This window comes from Eulemur rufifrons, chromosome 5 (assembly GCF_041146395.1).
Source record: "Eulemur rufifrons isolate Redbay chromosome 5, OSU_ERuf_1, whole genome shotgun sequence".
Lineage (NCBI taxonomy): Eukaryota > Metazoa > Chordata > Mammalia > Primates > Lemuridae > Eulemur > Eulemur rufifrons.
This window is the reverse complement of record NC_090987.1, coordinates 40,529,254-40,546,265: the sequence shown is the minus strand read 5'-3', so window position 1 is coordinate 40,546,265 and position 17,012 is coordinate 40,529,254. Positions and strand designations below refer to the sequence as shown.

General features: G+C 51.2%; 1 protein-coding gene across 1 annotated transcript in view; it reads left to right on the top strand.

Annotated features, from left to right (window-relative positions):
- The window catches only part of CABLES1 (Cdk5 and Abl enzyme substrate 1), a 103,345-nt gene that overhangs the window by 55,352 nt on the left and 30,981 nt on the right, over positions 1-17,012 (top strand). Inside the window, exon 4 of the mRNA XM_069468181.1 lies at positions 9,390-9,467. Within this exon, the coding sequence (XP_069324282.1) occupies positions 9,390-9,467 (78 nt within the window). The remainder of the gene's footprint in view (positions 1-9,389; positions 9,468-17,012) is intronic.

Genomic DNA, 17,012 nt, shown 5'->3' with positions numbered 1-17,012 from the left:
CCCTTCCCGAGCAGGCTTTTTCCTCTCAGAGCATTTGTTCTTCAGGAAAAGACTAGAACCCACCATGCCCCACAGCAGTAGGAGGCTGGTAGGGAAGCATCTTCATCCTTATCATCGTTGGTGTGTTTAGCAAAACCAGGCCAGGCGCAGTGGGTCACACCTGTAGTCCCAGCTACTCGGGAGGCTGAGGCAGGAGGATCACTTGAGCCCAGGAGTTCGAGGCTGCAGTGAGCTATGATTATGACACTGCACTCCAGCCGGGGTGACAGAGCAAGACCTGTCTCTAGAAGAAAAGAAGAATTTTAGCAATGCCCCAGTCTTGGGTAACAGGGAGTGGATAGCCTGGGGGAGTCTCTGGGACTCCCGAGACCTCACTCAGCCTTGTGGTTTCAGGGTCTTTCACTGAGATGGCCCCAGAGCTGCTCCCAAGTCTTCCTGGCCACTGCTTTTCCTTTGCTTTACCTGCCTGTCACCGAGTGGAGGCGAGCAGTAGGGAGCTGGGTGCACAGGGCAGTCACTCAGCACTGCGAATGCTGGTGCTTGGGGGTCCCAGCTGGGCACTGGGTTTTGTTACTATTATTCATACCTCTGAACCCCATGGAGGTGAGGCTGGCTTCGGTGGCACTGCGTGGGACTTTGGGGAGGAATGATTTGCAGTGGTAAGCAGCTGTGCTCAGCGCCTCGCAAGCGTGTGTCGATGTTTGCTGCTGAAAAGCTCACGGCCTGCAAGTGCGTGTTGCTTCGTTTCTTGCAGTTTGATTTGCAGGAAATAAAACAAGTCGCAGAGGACGGGTATAGGGTTTGGAAACCGCTTTGGATTGGACAGAACCTTCCCTTAGCAGTTCTGTTTTCATTCTCCTCTTGGCCTGGGAGCCCCGGGGAGACCAGTCCTTGGTCCCCACCAGTAACATCCAGTGCTCTGAGAAGGAAACTGTAATACAGCTGCAGACGGCACAGGGGCCCGGCCACGCTTCAGGACGCGGCTGCTGTGCTGTCCTGGGCGAGCAGGAAGGAAGGGCTCCCGAGGGGGCTTCATCACAACTGTGACACCACACTCCGTGTGTTTTCCTCCTCCCACCCTGTTACGGGCTGAATCATGTCCCTCCAAAATTCCTGTGTTGAAGTCTTAAGCCCCCATACCTCAGAAAGGGAATTTATTTGGACATAGAGTCATTACAGATGCAATTCGTTAAGATGAGGTTGTACCGGAGTGGGTGGGCCCTGATCCAGTGTGACTGGTGTCCTCAGAGAAAGGAGAGATCGGACACAGACATGCGCACGGGAACGCCGTGTGGTGATGGGAGTTACATGCCACAAGCCACAGGACTGCCAGGAGCCGGGAGGGAGGCCTGGAGCAGACCTTTTCCTAGCGCTGTCGGAGTGTGGCCCTGCCGACACCTCGATCTCAGACTTCCGGCCCCCAGAGCGGTGAGACAGTACATTTCTGTTGTTTAAGCCACTCAGTGGTGCTGACACCCGCCTGACCGTCTCCCGCCGTCTTGGTGAGCTTTGCTGCCCTCCGACACCGCCCACCTTCCTCACCTCGCTGTCCTGGTCCTTGAGGGCACTCGTCCCCCTCCCCGGGCTGCAGTCCCCAGCACGAGGTCTGACTGACCACTGCTTTTCCTTTCCCAAACCCCGACCCCCTCACAGGGCTCGGGAGGCCTCTCCCCCTCCCCCAGGCCACCCTCCAGGTCTGTGGAATTATTTACAGTAATTGCTCGGCTAAGGGAAAAGGTTAGTAAATGCTGGAAGAAATACCCACAAAGATCACATGCACAGCTTAAACATTGTGCTCTCATTTAAGGCGTATTCGTGATTATCTGTTCAACAGTTTCTTTGGTGCCAGGCCTTTGCATGTGGGTCCGTAGATCAGGGTCCATCTGTGGCATCAATTTCATTGTGTATCATTTTGCCCATCCATTGCTGGGATGTCCAGCCTGGACTTCTTGAAAGTGACCCAAGAATCTAAGTGCAAACTTCTTTTGGATTTTTATAATTCTCTCTTAATCTTTTTTTTTTTTTTTTTTTTGAGACAGGTTCTCACTCTATCACTCAGTCTAGAGTGTGGTGGCATCATCACAGATCACTGCAACCTCACTCCTGGGCTCAAGCGATCCTCCTGCCTCAGCCTCCTGAGTAGCTGGGACCACAGGAGTGCACCACCACGCCTGGCTGATTTGTGTATTTTTCATAGAGATGGGGTCTCGCTATATTGCTAACGCCTGTCTCAAACTCCTGGCCTCAAACAATCCTCCTGTCTGAGCCTCCCAAAGTGTTGGGATTACAGGCATGAACCACCGTGCCTGGCCCCCTCATCTTTTATATTGTCTCACCCATACCTATTTCAGCTGCAGTTTTTTTCAGTGGCTTGCCTTGTTCGAATATTTTTTTTAAAGCATCCAGTGTTGTTTTTATAGAAGCAGACCTCTTTTTTCTACATTTTCTTAGTTTGTGCAGTCTTTATCGAACAAGTGCAAATATAAATGACAAGCACAATCGACATAAACAGGTTTGGCATGTACATAACTGACCCTTAGTGCACAAGTCAGCGCATGTGTGCCGGAGAACAGCCTACCCCGGGTGCCAGGGGTGTTGGGTCAAAGTGTTTTACAGAGCGAACTGGAAACACTGATGAGTCAGGTGTGTGGAGGCCAGTGAGGAGAGTTTTACTATACGCTCAGTTCTCTGAATCGGCCCTACACTCTTTCTCCTCCAGGCCTCGTCTCCTGCCAGCTCGTTGGCCAGCGCGTCTTCTCGCTGGAGCCTGATGGCCACTTGCCCCTTAGCTGTCACTTCCTCTAGCAAGCCCACCTTGCCTCCCCTAGACTAAGTGGTCTTCCTAAGTGTTCGATCACACCCTCCACTGTGTCCCTCCCACCCGGCCCTACGCTTGGTGAGGAGGGAGCTGTTGTCTGTGTCACTCATCCTCAGTGGGTCCCCAACACCTAGTGCAGCATCCATCATGGAGTGGGGGCTCAGGAAATGTTTGTGGGAAGGAGGGAGGAGGACAGGAAGATCATCTAACTTGTTTCTCAGAAATCTGCCACTCCCTAGATCATGGGACAAGGCACACGTCCTTAGCAGGCAGTGTGGCGTGGCAGTCATGGAAGCGTGGCAGTGGGAATAGCGGTAGAAGTAATAGTCATGAGAAGCCTGACACTCCACCAGCAGTACCACCACCACCTGGCATTTGTGGGTTGCTTGGTGGGCGCAGCTCTCCGGGCCCCCTGTCCTACCTAGTTTGTGCCAGCTGTGTCCCCAGGCCCCCACTCCTGACACCCTGTGCCACTCCGCATGTCACCATGTGGGTCCATGTTTCCCTTCCTCCTGGACTCTAGATCCTCTTCTCACCTGTTGGACCCCCACTCCTCCTCCTCCTCCTCCTCCTCCTCCAGCCCCAGCACCCTCTTCTCCCCGGGGCCCTTCCACCTCCCAGCTTCCTGCACTGGAATGTGGTCTCCGTCCCACTCCGGGCAGAAGGGAGCAGATCGCTTTGAGAAGAACGTTCCTGGAACCCCCACAGATGCTTTGCTTTGCCCTTGCACCCCGATGGGGCACGTCCAGCAACGAGGGGACTCGTCCTAAGGAGGAAAAACATCTCCCCCATGGCTAACGAGCGTTTAAATAGAGCAAACAAGAACATTTTGTTAGTGGTGGTGGTGTTTTCGTTCAACTCTCATTATGCAATTGCCAGCCCTTCAGAAGAGAGAGAAAGGGGTCAACCCCCCTTCTTCCAGCTTTTAATCCGGCATTGTGAGCGGAGGAAGGGGCGGCTGTGGGAACAGGGGTGGGAGCAGAGCTGGGAAGAGAACGCGTTTTCCAGATTTCATAATATTCATTTGTTTCCCGACATTAGTCTTCATGGCGTCACCTCTGTTCTCAGCAAACGTGGTGTGAACGCGCAGAGGACCTGCAGAGCCAGCGACGTCTGGCACGGAGCTGCGCGGGGAGGGAGCCACTGAGTGCCAGCTACGTCCCTTTTCCAGGGCCACCCTGCAAGGTGCTACAAACTGTGTGGCTAAGACAAGGGATTCTCTCAGTTCTGGAGGCTGGAAGTGCAGGCCGTGTTCCCTCTGAGGGCTTTAGGGAAGAGTCATCCCTCACCTCTTCCCGCCTCTGGTGGTTGCCAGCAAGGCTTGCTGTCCTTGGCTTGTAGCTGCATCACTCCAGTCTCTGTGGTCGGGTGGCCTTCTTCCCTGTGTGTGTGTCCAGGGGTCTCCACATCGCTCTCCTTAAGAGGACATCGGTCATTGGATCTCAGGCCCACTGTAGTTGCGTAATGACCTCATCCTAACTCGGTACGTCTGCAAAGATTCTGCAGTAGTCCCCCATTCTCCACAGTTTGAAACTATTAGATGGAAAATTTCAGAAATGAACAGTTTGTAAGCATTAAATTGCGAGCTGTTGTGAGTGGCATGGTGAAATCTCTCACTGTCCCCTCTGCCCAGCCTGGGATGTGAACTGGCTGTTGGTGCAGCATAGCTATGTTGTCTATACGACTTGCCCTATGCAATGTGACCCTGCAGGAAAAAAACACAATCTGTGCGGTGTTCAGGACTATCTGCAGCTTCAGGCATCCACTGGGGGGTTTGAAACATACCCCCTGTGGATGAGGGGGGACCACTGTATTTCCAAATAAGGCCACATTCACAGGTACTGGCGGTTAGGGCTTCAACGTGTCTTTTTAGGGACACAATTCGACCCACAGCATGAGTGTTCTTTCTTGCTTTTTGGGCACGCAGGGAACGAACTGCAGAAGTTATGCATGTGTGCCTGGTGCCTAATGTGCACCCCGGGCTGTGTTCTGGCATCGCTGTGCTCACACCCCCTTGTTGCAAATGTGATTTCTTTTCTCTGCCTCTTGGAGTTGGTTGCTTGTTTTTATGTCCTTAAGAGAATATTTCTGCTATCATGGAATATTCCACCTGGAAGAGATTGAACCTTCTCACAGCCAGCAGACACCCCCCCCAACGGTCTGGAAATACAAGAATCTGGTTTTCTGGAAAAAGAGGGAACACATGAGGGTCCTAGAGGATGTTAGGCGTTGCCTGGGTAGACGTTGCCGGCACTGGGCTGAGGGATGAAAGCAGGGTCGATGGAAGTGGGCCGTGGTGCCCTGTGCACCGTCGGGGTCCTCGCGCAGCTCCGGGCTGTTGTGAACACTCCAGCATCTTAGCAGCAAACTGTGGCTGTGGAAGCCTTGTGATCCGAAGCCGCAAGACCCCTGGCGCCGGAAGCACTTTCCTTAGAGCACGGGAATGAAGCTCCACGAAGGGGGAGGTCAGACAGCGTTCCAGCTGCAGAGCCTCCAGACGCCCCTGGAAGCTTTGGAAAACATCATGGATCCAAAGGCAGCGTTGCCCGTGTGGGCTGCAGCCCCGTAGAGCTTTTTCCTTTGCTGTTTTTTTTTTTTTTTTTTTTAAACTCTGGCAGATGTTTGTGTGGAAATGTGACCTTTTATTCCTTAAAGACCCATCTCCCTGGAGTTGATGCCTCCTTTGAAGTCATCATTTTTTTGAGCAACATTTTCTGGTCATCTTGACTCCAAGTGTTATATGTCACAGATGGAGAAAATGATCTGGGCTTTCCGCATGCCATTTGGGCATCAAAGAGAAGGTATTAGCAGCTACAGTGCTTGGAAGCAAAGACACGAAAGCTGCCCATTTCCAAAGCCTGCTGGAAGTGGTGGAGTTTGACTTTACAGCACCTGATTTAATTCTTTCACAAACGACAGAGGTACTCCAAGGAGCAAACAAAGCTGATTTTCCCCTCGGGCAGCTCCATGATGATAGATGTTTTCCCGATGCTTACGGAGCGCAAAGCTGCACATTCACGGGAACCCTCCAGGTTCTAAACATCATGGTGGGTCACGCGGGACCTGCTGTTAGAATCGTGCTGCTCAGGGTTGCTGGTGTAGGAAACCGAGACTGCTAGACCTCAGCACTTGTCGATACTTGCCTGCTCTGGCGAAGGCCTGCAGTCCAGGTGCCAGAACCACTTCGGGAAATACGTAAGAGGTGTTCTCGGGAGCCCCGTTGGCAAACCTGTGGCAGAGCCTCTGTGCAGGTCTCTCCTGTGGGTTCCTCCTCTGCCCCTGCAGAAAGTGAAGTCCATGAGATCGTGGAGCTGGGAAGGGAAGGGCCCAAAGGTGTGGTGCTCCTGAACCGCCCCCCGCCCCAGCTGCTTGAGACTGGCCAACCGGCGCCGTACCAACCCTACTGGGATTGTTGGGAAACAGTCCATGTTCACAGTTGCTAAACTTGACCTATGCAGCAGAATAACTTGTTTTTCTGAATGAGATCCATGTTGTCAGCCTCCCCTGGACCTAATGGTGAGGACCACCCAGAGTGAGCACTCGCCTGATAGAACAATACAGCCCATTTACTAATAGGCACCTTGTGGTCCAAGCGTTGGAGAGGAGACTTGGATTGCACTTGCATTTATATTCTCTCATTTTCTTGCTCTATTAAAAACGTCCAAACAAATTTGGTGTGTGGGAAGGAAGGACACATTAGCATTGGGTAATGAAGAAAATACAGTGACACTAGGCCAGGGGAGTATATTCAACACATTCCTTCCTCTGTGTTGCAGAAGACATCAGTGCCGAGTGACGCGCGGAAGGAGTAGTTCCAGGCTTTTGTCCCAGGTAGATGGTGGGGAGTGGCCGAGGGGGTGTGGAGAGGTGCTGTCCTTGCATCTGGAAAGGGGCCTTGGCCTAGCAGGCAGGAGTGTGGCGCCTCCTGGGACTCCAGCAGCTCTGACGTCAGGGCTGTTGTGATCTATCACCCTCCTGCCCCTCCCCCCTCTGACGTCGGGGCTGTTGTGATCTGTCACCCTCCTGCCCCTCCCGGTGCTAAGCCTGGTGACCTGCAGGCCAAACTGGAAAGCCACCCTAGAACACCTGGGTGCAGGCAGACTTCTTGATGTCCGTGAAGTCCACGGGTACCCAGTCATGCCCTAGGAGCTCTGAGGGTGGTAAAGAACTCAAGTTCCAATCCCCGCTCTGCCCTGCCTGCTGCTGCGTCACCTTTGACACATCATTTCCTTGTGCTGCGTCACCAGTTAAAGCATTTAGAACCTGGCACGTAACCGATACTTGATAAGCATTAGCTATTATTAATATCATGTCTGCTTAGGTAACTTTACACGGGCATTGCAACCGTAGAAGCTGTTGCTGGGCTCCTTGTATGAGAGCCCACGAACCTGGCTGGTGTCTAGCAGGGTGTGCTCATGATTTACTTAACCCCTGGCCCTTCAGGATTTGATGCCCCCCTCTGGACATGACGCTTCTGTCCTTGCTGTAGTAACCAGGGTCAGGGTCTGTGGTATCTGATGAGAAACATTTCTACTCAGCAACAGATCTGTGTCATGCATGCGTGAGGTCCCTCTGCTGTCCTGCAGCACAGTGGTTCAGGTCTTAGTGGGCCTGGGTACTTAGCACAGAGGTCAGAAGAGGTCCTGAATCCAAGTACTCTTGTACAAAATTCCAGTATGACAGTTACTCATTTTATCCCATTTTTCAGAAGAGGAGACTGAGGCTTGTAAGAGTTAGTAAGCTGCCTGAGGTCAAACAAAAGTGACAGCTGGTGTTTGAAGCTGGGAATGTTGTCACTGAAGACATGGACCACTGTGGAGTCCACAGACAGCTCCAGCCCTGCCCCCGCAAGCCAGATACTCAGTGCTGCTCTGAGGCCCAGACTGTGTTTCAGTGACATCTAATGGACATTTATGGAGGGGCCACCATGTGCCGCACTCCTGGACTGCCCCTCTAGAAGAAGAGGGAGGCAAAAGATTAGCAGCACTGGTCACATCAGTGTCCTCCTGGGAGTGTGACAGGGAGTGGAGGCAGCATCGACAAGGGAACAAGTAACTCAGTGCAGGGGTGGGGGACACTCCCCGGAGGGGGCTTCTGAGCTACGTTTTGAAGAATAAGTAGGAGTTTACTGGATGTTCCAAGGTGAAACATAACAGGCCAGAGAAATAGCATGTAAAGCAGTCATCCGTCCCCAACCTTTTTGGCACCAGGGACCAGTTTCACGGAAGACAGTTTTTCCATGGGGAGGGGGAGGCAGAGCCCAGGCAGTGATGCGACCGTTGGGGAGCAGCTGTGAGTACAGGTGAAGCTTCGCTCGCTCACTTGCCGCGGCTGCCCCCACCCGCCCCCATTTCTAAGTTTCATGGAAGACAGTTTTTCCATGGACGGGAGTGGGGCGTGATGGGCTAGGGGCCGGTCCCTAACAGACCACGGACCGGTACCAGTCTTCAGCCTGGGGCTGGGGGCTGGGGACTGCAGATGTAAAGGTTGCACAGGCATAAAACAGCAGGATTTTTTTTTTTTAAAGTGGTACCAGAAGGACTTTGGCACAGGTGACTGGTCAAAATATTGTGCATGCAGAGACTGGAGAGACAGTAAGAGCTGGGAGACACGGGGCCTGGTTCACCGTGCCAGGGAACCAGACTACATCCCAGGGATAGACGATTTAATTTCATAGTTTTAAAAATAAGACTAAAATCCCCAGTCCTTGATGCATTTAGTAATACAATTTTCCCTGGTCTTATTATTACGGTCTTTGAAGGAAATGATGACACAAGTAAATGAGCTCCCATATGATGTGTGTTGACCTTGTGCTAAGAAGAATGTTGTTTTTTAATCTCTTCCACTTGTTTCTCCTTTTTTTTTTCATCAGCAATTCCCTTTGGCAAAAGTTATTCTCAGATGCCAGGATAAGTACTTTTGAGGGGTTTTGATTTTGTTGTGTTTTTTTTTTTAATGTTTTTTTAAGTAGCTTTTGATTGCATAAGAGCATCTTGTAGAACTGTTTCCAGTAGTATCTTTATAGCAGGAATGGAGGCTAAGACTGATTATGTAATTGTTCCCTTAATCTATTCTCAGAACCTAACATGTTGCCAGCAGATGAAAAACCTAATGATCATAATGGCATCAGAGTGTCTTTCCTGCTCAGAGTTTCTGGTGCTCTTGCTCTTGCATTGTTCACTGCAGAATAGAAATTAGGGGTTTAAATGCGGCATGACTGTTCGCCCGGCCCCGGCCATCCCAGACTCAGCTTCTGTCTGCTCCCTCTTGCATGTGCAGCTCACAGCCAGCAGCTCTCCCTAGAGAAGGGATTCATATATACTCATTAGAGACCCTCGCTGGTGTCTCACATGTTAATATTCGGATGAGGAGAGGCAGCCTACGTCTGCTGCGCTGAGGTTGCATTTTGCAAGGAGAGCAGAACACCATCTGTCAGAGGAGGTGGCGGGAGCGTGCAAATACTGCTGCGAATTCCATGAATGCTTAATTGCTGTAGATTTTTTTTTTTTTTAATTTGAGTCTTTGCATTTAGTTTCTTTGTTGTTTGTTCTTTTTTGTTTTTGTTTTTTAGAATAGTCCTTATCAGTGGCAGAAGATCCTTCTGTAGTATATTTTCAGTGCTGCCGTACCGCGACAGTACCCAAGTCGGGTATGTATATGCATGCTTGCTTTGTAGTTCTCTGGGTGAAAAGTTCTCATGTCTATGTGCATAATGTGGCAACCCTTTCCATTTTTAAGAACTTGCCTCACTTTAACTCTGCAAATTCAGTATTTGTAAATTTAAAGGGAAAAAGGATGGTTCACTTCTTTTCAGCCAGAAAGCTTCCTTGTTGTGTGTGCGTGTGTCCCTATTATGTTGCCTGTTCTTTGTAAATGTGCATTTTGTGACCTTGTCCAATATTGTAAAATAAGAATATTACAGAGCCCGCCACATTCCACGGGGCCACACCAACTTTTGGAAAAAAGGTAGGTCAGGAAAGGAATCAGACCAAGCCCTGTGACCATCCTGCCTCCTCGCATCTTGGGCTCAGGGTCAGAAACCGACCAGCAAGCTGGAGCTGCCACCCAGGGCAATGTCAAAAAAAGGTTCAGACGCATGTAACTAGCTACAGGCTAGGACCGCTCCCTTCTCTAGATCAACACTCCCCTCCTTTTACTCTGGAAAAAGTAAGTACCGGGGGTCCATCCTTGTAAAGCTGCTATTCCTCATCTCTGTCCCAAACCCTGTGCTCATTCATCCTCTGCATCCAGACTCTCTCTCTCCCTTCATCTTTGCACGCTCCCAGCGTCTGTAATCAGGGTGCTGCTGGAGTTGAGGGCAGGAGAGTTCACTGCATAGGATGTCAAGAGCATCATGGGATGTTGCCTCTGGCCTCTGGTCACTGTGATAGCCAAACACCACAGACACATGACCCCTGTCCCCGAGGAGGGCATTGTGGCCCCTAGTACAGATCTTCCATGTGTTCATCTTCCGCACCTCTGTGAGCTCTGCGCCAGGCACTCCTGTTGGCCGTGCCCTTCCCTTTCCCCTGTAGACCTGTCAGACGTACGGCCTGTTGCATTCACCTCACGCTGGTCCTTATCTGTACTCTACACTCTCAGCTCCAGGGGATAGAAAGCACATCTTTAATCGTGGGATCCTGACTCAGTCATTGATTAGATGTGTGCCTTTAAGAGCAATAATGATCATACTGTTTATTGAGCACACACTTTGTGCTGATCCTTTATCATCATCTGCATCCTTAGAACCACCTTGCAAACTGGATGTTCTAGAAAAAGTAACAGCAAATCCTGAAGCTCAGAGGTGTAAGGACCATCTGGAGGTGGCCAGAGGGCTGCCTTGGAGAGCCATCGTGGGGAAGCTTCACGTGAGGGACCTGCTGTGGCCCGGGTCTGGCTGTATGGGAGGAGCAGGCTCACTGCCTGGGAAGCCAGCTCATACTAGCCCCCAGAGCTGCTGTGTGACCCCAGGGAGCCAGTTCACTCACCTGTTGCAAGTCGTGGCCTCAGCACCCAGAATATTTGCATGTGACCAGCCTGTGCGCACATGCACCTCCAGGGTATCTGTGCTCTCAGGAGAAGACTCTTGGCCAACGGGTCCCCTCCTGGCCAGGGCTTGGATGGCACCACGGTGCCAGCTTCATTTCTTTGAGCTTCCCCAGCTGACATTCTGATTGGCACATTCTTTCCTTAGCTGTGTCCCATGCATTCATTTATCAAGTGCTCGCTCTGTGACCCAGGTACCCAGGGCAAAGGCAGAGAAGGATGGACGGGGCTCCTCTCCTCCTAAACTTACAGCTTAGCAGGAGAGACACGTTGAAATCACACGCATGATTAATTACAACTTTTACTAAATGCTGAAGACATCAGTCAGGTGACTGCTGAGTCTTCCTGGCCAAGGACTCATTCTGTTTCCATAAGACAGTTTGTCTTCTCCACATTCTTGTCTTTGAAGTAGTTTCATTCTCAAAGAGTGATCTTACTTCCAAGTTCCAGGGTCCCCTCGCTGTGGTACCCAAGTGCTTGCCCCTATTTTATAAGATAAGATCGCTGATCCTCAGGGGCTGAGGTCTCTCAGACATCAACTTTGGGCCAGAATGGGAACTTGAACCTCAGTTTGTCCAGCCCCAAGTTTTTCCCCCGACCCCCTCCCCGGCAGACAGGCAAGATAAGTTCCCTGTTTGTGGAAGGACCCTGTATTTCTGCTAGCAAAAGAGGAGGGAGTCAGTGTGAAGAACTTCAGAGATGGAGAGTTTTTCACTTGGGCAAATCACTTACCTTCTGTGGGCTTCCGTTCGCACCTTTATAGAATGGGGAAGGCAGGTCACTACACCACATCATTAATTTGAAGATGATGGCATTTTCCACACGGCCAACAGGAATACATTTTATCCTAAATTACCCAAGTAGAGATCACCCAAACCACTGGACATCTTTGTGGAAATGTGTGGCCCTCCACACTTTAAAACCCCTCAGGGAAATGCCAGCTGGTGCTAGAAACAGCGTCCCTCTGTGCCCTTGGCTGCTGGGAGGGTCCCTCACAGGACCGCCAGTAGATTGGGCTGGAGAAGCACAGTGAGCGAGTGGGATGACAGGACGTCACCTTTTACATCCCAGACACGAGCAGATTCAAATCCACCACTCCCCTGAGTTTTGTAGATGAAGAAACCAAGGTGCAGAAAAGGTTAATTTTCTATAACAGAAGCCATAATCGGATCCTTTGTCATACCTAACAGAAAAGAACATGCCCATTTCCTCAGCACGTGCTACTTAAGTACTCACATAAGAAACTGTGAGCATAATTCAAAATATTGTGATCTAGAGCAGGATTAAGAAGTATTCTGCTTCTTTAACTTCTTGATGAGCAGGCATCCTATTTATAAAAACTCATTTACTATAATTATCTTAAGGATTTTTTTCTACTAATTATTGGGAAACTGCTCAAATAAATATACTCGTAAAAATTTACCAGTAAATATAATGTATACCTATTAATATTTTAAACTACTTCAGCTTACGTGCACATGAACTAATGCCTTTCAACTGTGGAAAATTACTTTTGTGCTGAAGCTCTTTCTGTGACTAGGATATAAGTCATAGAATTTCGGGAATGGACAAGCCTCCAGAGATCATGTGGTTTGACCTTCCTGTGTTGCAGCCGAGGCACAGGGTGAGGCTATCCCACAGCCCCTGTCCGCAGAGCCCGCAGCACTAGAACTCAGGGCCCAGGCGCCCCCAGCCTGCTGAGGCTGTGGTTTCCAACTCCTGTGTTTCCATTGTACTTGCACGTGGACCAGGCCACACGTGCCTGATTATTCCAGAACATAAACCCCTCCCCCCCCCCCAGTGAAGGGGATAATATACAGTTCCAACTTCATCACAAGAAAGTTCTAAAAACAGGAAACTCACAAGTTCATCCGCCGGGTCCTTGAAACTCCCTCACATGGAAAGCGTCCATCGGGGTGGCCTGATCTTTCTGGGTTTGTTTTCTGCCTTCTCCTGCTGCGCTTGGAGCTTCCCAACTCTGGTGCCCACATCTTGCCCTGCTTCCGGCCTGCCATGGCCCACAAATTTTATTCTTGGTTTTCACTTGAACACTGATTTCCCTTCCTGACATCAGTTGACCAAAGCAGACAGACCCATCTTAGGAGAGGTTTTGCTGTCCATTCATTCATTTGTTCGGGTATTAGGTCACTCGTTCTGCCCCCAGTGGACGCAAGGTCCCCATAGGGGGACAGGGGTGAGTTCGCAATCCAAGACAGCAGGGCGCCCCATGGAGGCGCTGGAGAACACTTGAACTGCGCACAAATCCTGGCCAGCACCCACGTTTACAGTAAATCTACACTCTTAAGTAAAAGCGAAGTGCTTGCTCCGCTAAGTCCCTTTACCCCCACCCACCTCTCCAAGTACATGGCCATCCTGGCACACCACCGCTGTATGGCAGAATAAACTCACTCAAAGTCTTTTGGGCACCTACTGTGCGCCAGGCACTGTCCGAGGCAGTGGGATACAGTGATGGAAGAGAAAACGTCTCTTTCCCTCATGGAGCCTACTCTCTGTCCTCTGTCTCAGTAGGAGACAGAAATAAGCTAGCAAACAAACTATCCATCAAACTAGAAAGCAGTTAAGTGAGTCCTAAGCAGTGTGTGGTTGGCACACAGAGGAGGGAATTGAGTGAATTCAGACAGGGATTGGGGTGGACCCCCCAGAGAAGACGATCCTTCAGCTAGACTTAACAGTGTGAGGCCTGAGAGACGTGGAGAAGGATGCGTCATCCTCAGTGTTGACTTCTAAGAATGGCAGGTGGTGGTCCAGCTCCTTGTGAACTCCCCAGCAGGGCCTTCTGTGTTGAGAGATTCGGTGGAGCACCGTGCAAGCTGGGGTCCTTTTTCTCACTGACACTCGGTGTCCAGTCGTGTGTGGTGAGGGGGATGGGGGATGGCTGGGGACAGGAGGGAGCTCTGCTGGGAGACCAGGTCCTGGGGTGTCATGGACTCTCATGGGCCCATCACTCAGCCCTCCTGAGTCTCAGTTTCCACATCTGTAAAATGGGGATGTTTAACTAGACTCCCCAAAGATCCTGTGTGCTCAAGTGGGTGTCCTCATTCTTGCCAACGCTGCTGACGCGGAAGTGGTGAGCCTTGTTGAACAAGGAATTTGTGAATGAGACATGCTGTTCATCCTCCCCATCTGTCAGCTTCTAGAGCACATACCTGAATAATTATTCACCCAGTTTTTTAAAATTTGAGATTTAAAAAAAAAACGTGTAGATCTGGTGGCTTTTTGTAATTTTATTGTTTTCTGATTTGGGCCACAAGGATAGGGGCTTACTCACCCTGGGCTTGAGAAGGATGGGAAATGTCTGCATTGCACGTACCTCTGGGTTTGTACTACGCCGATAATAGGATCATTCCCGAAGTGCTCTCTGGAGCTGCTACTTGAAGCAGACTGGCTGATTATTTCACAACTGCCGCAGTCTTCAAACCGCTCTTCCCTGCCTTGGTTTATAGGTATAGATGTTTGGGAAAAGAGCATATTTCCTTAGGATTAGCTGAGGGTGTAGTCCAGTGTGTGAACACGATCAATAGCGGTAATATAATCTGAAACCTAAATAATGCTTACGCATGCCAGGCTCTGTTCCACGTGCTTTATATGCGTTTCCTTGTTTCATCTTCCCAACAACCTCATGAAGTAGGTGCCAGTATTGCCATCTTACTTGGGGAGGCTGGGGGCGGGGAGAGGCCCAGCAGCTGCCCCGGGGTGGGAGGCGAGGGCAGGCAGTGTGGCTGCAGCTTTGCTGTGTGAAGTTAGCGGCTGGGGCCGGCTCGGCCCACAGAGGCTGGCCTGGAAGTGCCGAGTGTGTCCCTTCATGGTCACCCCTCCGAGCAGGCTTGCTGGCTCAGGACTGGTGACAGGCAGGCAGCTCTGGCTGACTGTCGTGCGCCTGGGTGAAGGTGGAGCTCTTGGACACAGGTGCCACACAAGGGCCACTCTTGGGGCCCCGGCGGTGGAGTTGCTAGGCGGTAGCGTTCAGAAGGTTTAGGGGTCGCTGGTTTACGCTGTAGGCATCCCTGGGTGGAGTCTTGAGTGAAAAATAATCTACAGCATTTCCCCATCTGAGTATTTCTCATCTTTAGACTGGGAAGGTGTGGGAGAGCAGGGAGCTGGTGACACTCTCCAGGTGCCCATACGGTATTGATGCACCGGCTGTCCACAGAGGCGTGGGTGTTACCGGCTCCAGGCCCTGAAGTGCTGCCACTCGAGTCTCCCCTGGCACCACCAGGAAGCGGGTTAGGAACTGGTAAGGGTCTTTCTCAAATCTCGATACCATGCATGGAAAATTGGGAAAGGGTGCAAAACAGCTACCTTAGAGGACTACTGGTCACAGTACCAGACATGGCTTCACGTCACAAAAGGATTTGTGGCAGGCTGTGGGAAATACTGAACTTTCTTAGCTGCTCATAAAACAATTGTTTGATTTACAGAGTTTGCTTGTATGCGACACTTCCAGGAAATCATCTGTTAGGTAAAATGAGGTGCTTCTAATAAGTGTCCTTTTACTTTAGGAATTCAGTGTCTTACCTGCAGCATGGACCCGTGGTGGCCCTGCGGGACACAGAGGGGTGGAGTACAGGGTCGTGTACGCTCTATGTCTCCAGTTACAGACAACAGAGTCCTCTCTGGTGGTTGGAGTGAGGCAGTGGTTTTTAGATAGCTCACGGAATCTCTGGGACAGATAGAGAAACCTGCACAGACACCTAGGACCAACCCACAGCCACACCCTGGGACCCCTCCGTGGAAACACTGCCATTTGGGGCCCTGCTTCCGGCCTGCCAGAAGGTCTGATCTCCCCAGGTGTTCTCACTTCCGCAGCCAGGTTTCTCATGAGCACTTCTGCTTGGCAGAACCTAGGTCCCCTGGGGAAGTCTGGGAGACGTAGTTTTTAGCCTTCTCCTGGGTATTATGAGCTAGTCTGTGGTCTCTGCCACAGTGGTTCACCAAAGAATCCACTGGTCCCCAAACTGAACCTCGGGAGGCCACTGAAGACCCCAACCCAAGGAGAACTCAAGGCCCTGATCTAGCCTCAGCCCCTTCAGGGAAGCTCAGGAGGTCCCCTTGAAGACAGGACCAATTCTAACCAGTCTCCATAGATGTTCACGTGGACTTCCAAACCCCAAGAGCTCCAAGTTCAGCCGGAGCAGCTGTGCACAGCAGGCAGCACCACCCCTCCTGCTGCCCGGCGTCTGGTCCCTGTTCTGCCCACCCAGTGCTCTGTCTCAATATCCCTATGGCCCCTGACCCCAGCTCAGATCTTCGATTTCTCTACTGTTCAGGAAAACGGGACCAAAGTTGGACACATGGGAGCCCTTTGCCCCTGGTGACTCCACTCTTGTCTCCTCGTCCTTTTTCTCATTCGAGGCTCAGGCCCCCCTGCTTAAAGTCTTTCTTGTGGTCTCCCAGACTTAGCAGTGACAGAGCCCTTAGGCCTGGCCTCAGCCCTCCTCTCTATCTCTGGCTCCCAGAACAGCTCCTCAGGGCCCTGCTTCTCACCAAGTGGCTCTGTCACACCCACAGTGACAGTTCCTAAGCCTAAAGTGACAAAAGAGGGTACTAAGCCGTACCTAGACGCAAGTGCAAAGCCCCAGCTGGTCCCCTGCCCAGCCTCACTGGCCAGGTGACTCTCCCACGTCGGCTGCACAGCTGGTGCAGTTCTCACTGGGCTCTGCCAACACGCCAAATCATGCGTGCTGCACACCTGCAGAGCTGCTCATGGACACTGGCACCTTGCATGTTAAATCCGAGAATGCTGAGGGCTTTTGCTAAGGTCACATATGGCTTCTGCAGGCTTTGCCTGAGCCCCATTGGTGTCCCCGGCTCTCAGCTGGCCTGCTTACCTAGTCCTCTGTCAGCTCAGGTGGCCTGAACTTCTCCAAACCAGTAGCTTGTGGCCAAAATATAAGTGAACAAACACAGCCATATTTGGAGCAGAACAACTCGTGATTTTCCTTTTACGTATACTGCTTTTGCTTATGTGGACTGAATCTGGCATAGAGGTAGAAGAGGGCAGTTTTCCCAGGCTTGGTTCTGTGGAGAGTGGGGAGCTTTATCCTGTTCCTGGAGCCCCGCTCTATCTAGGGTGAATTGACACCCCTGCCTTGGTTCTCCTCACCACCATCCACCCACGCTTCCAGTC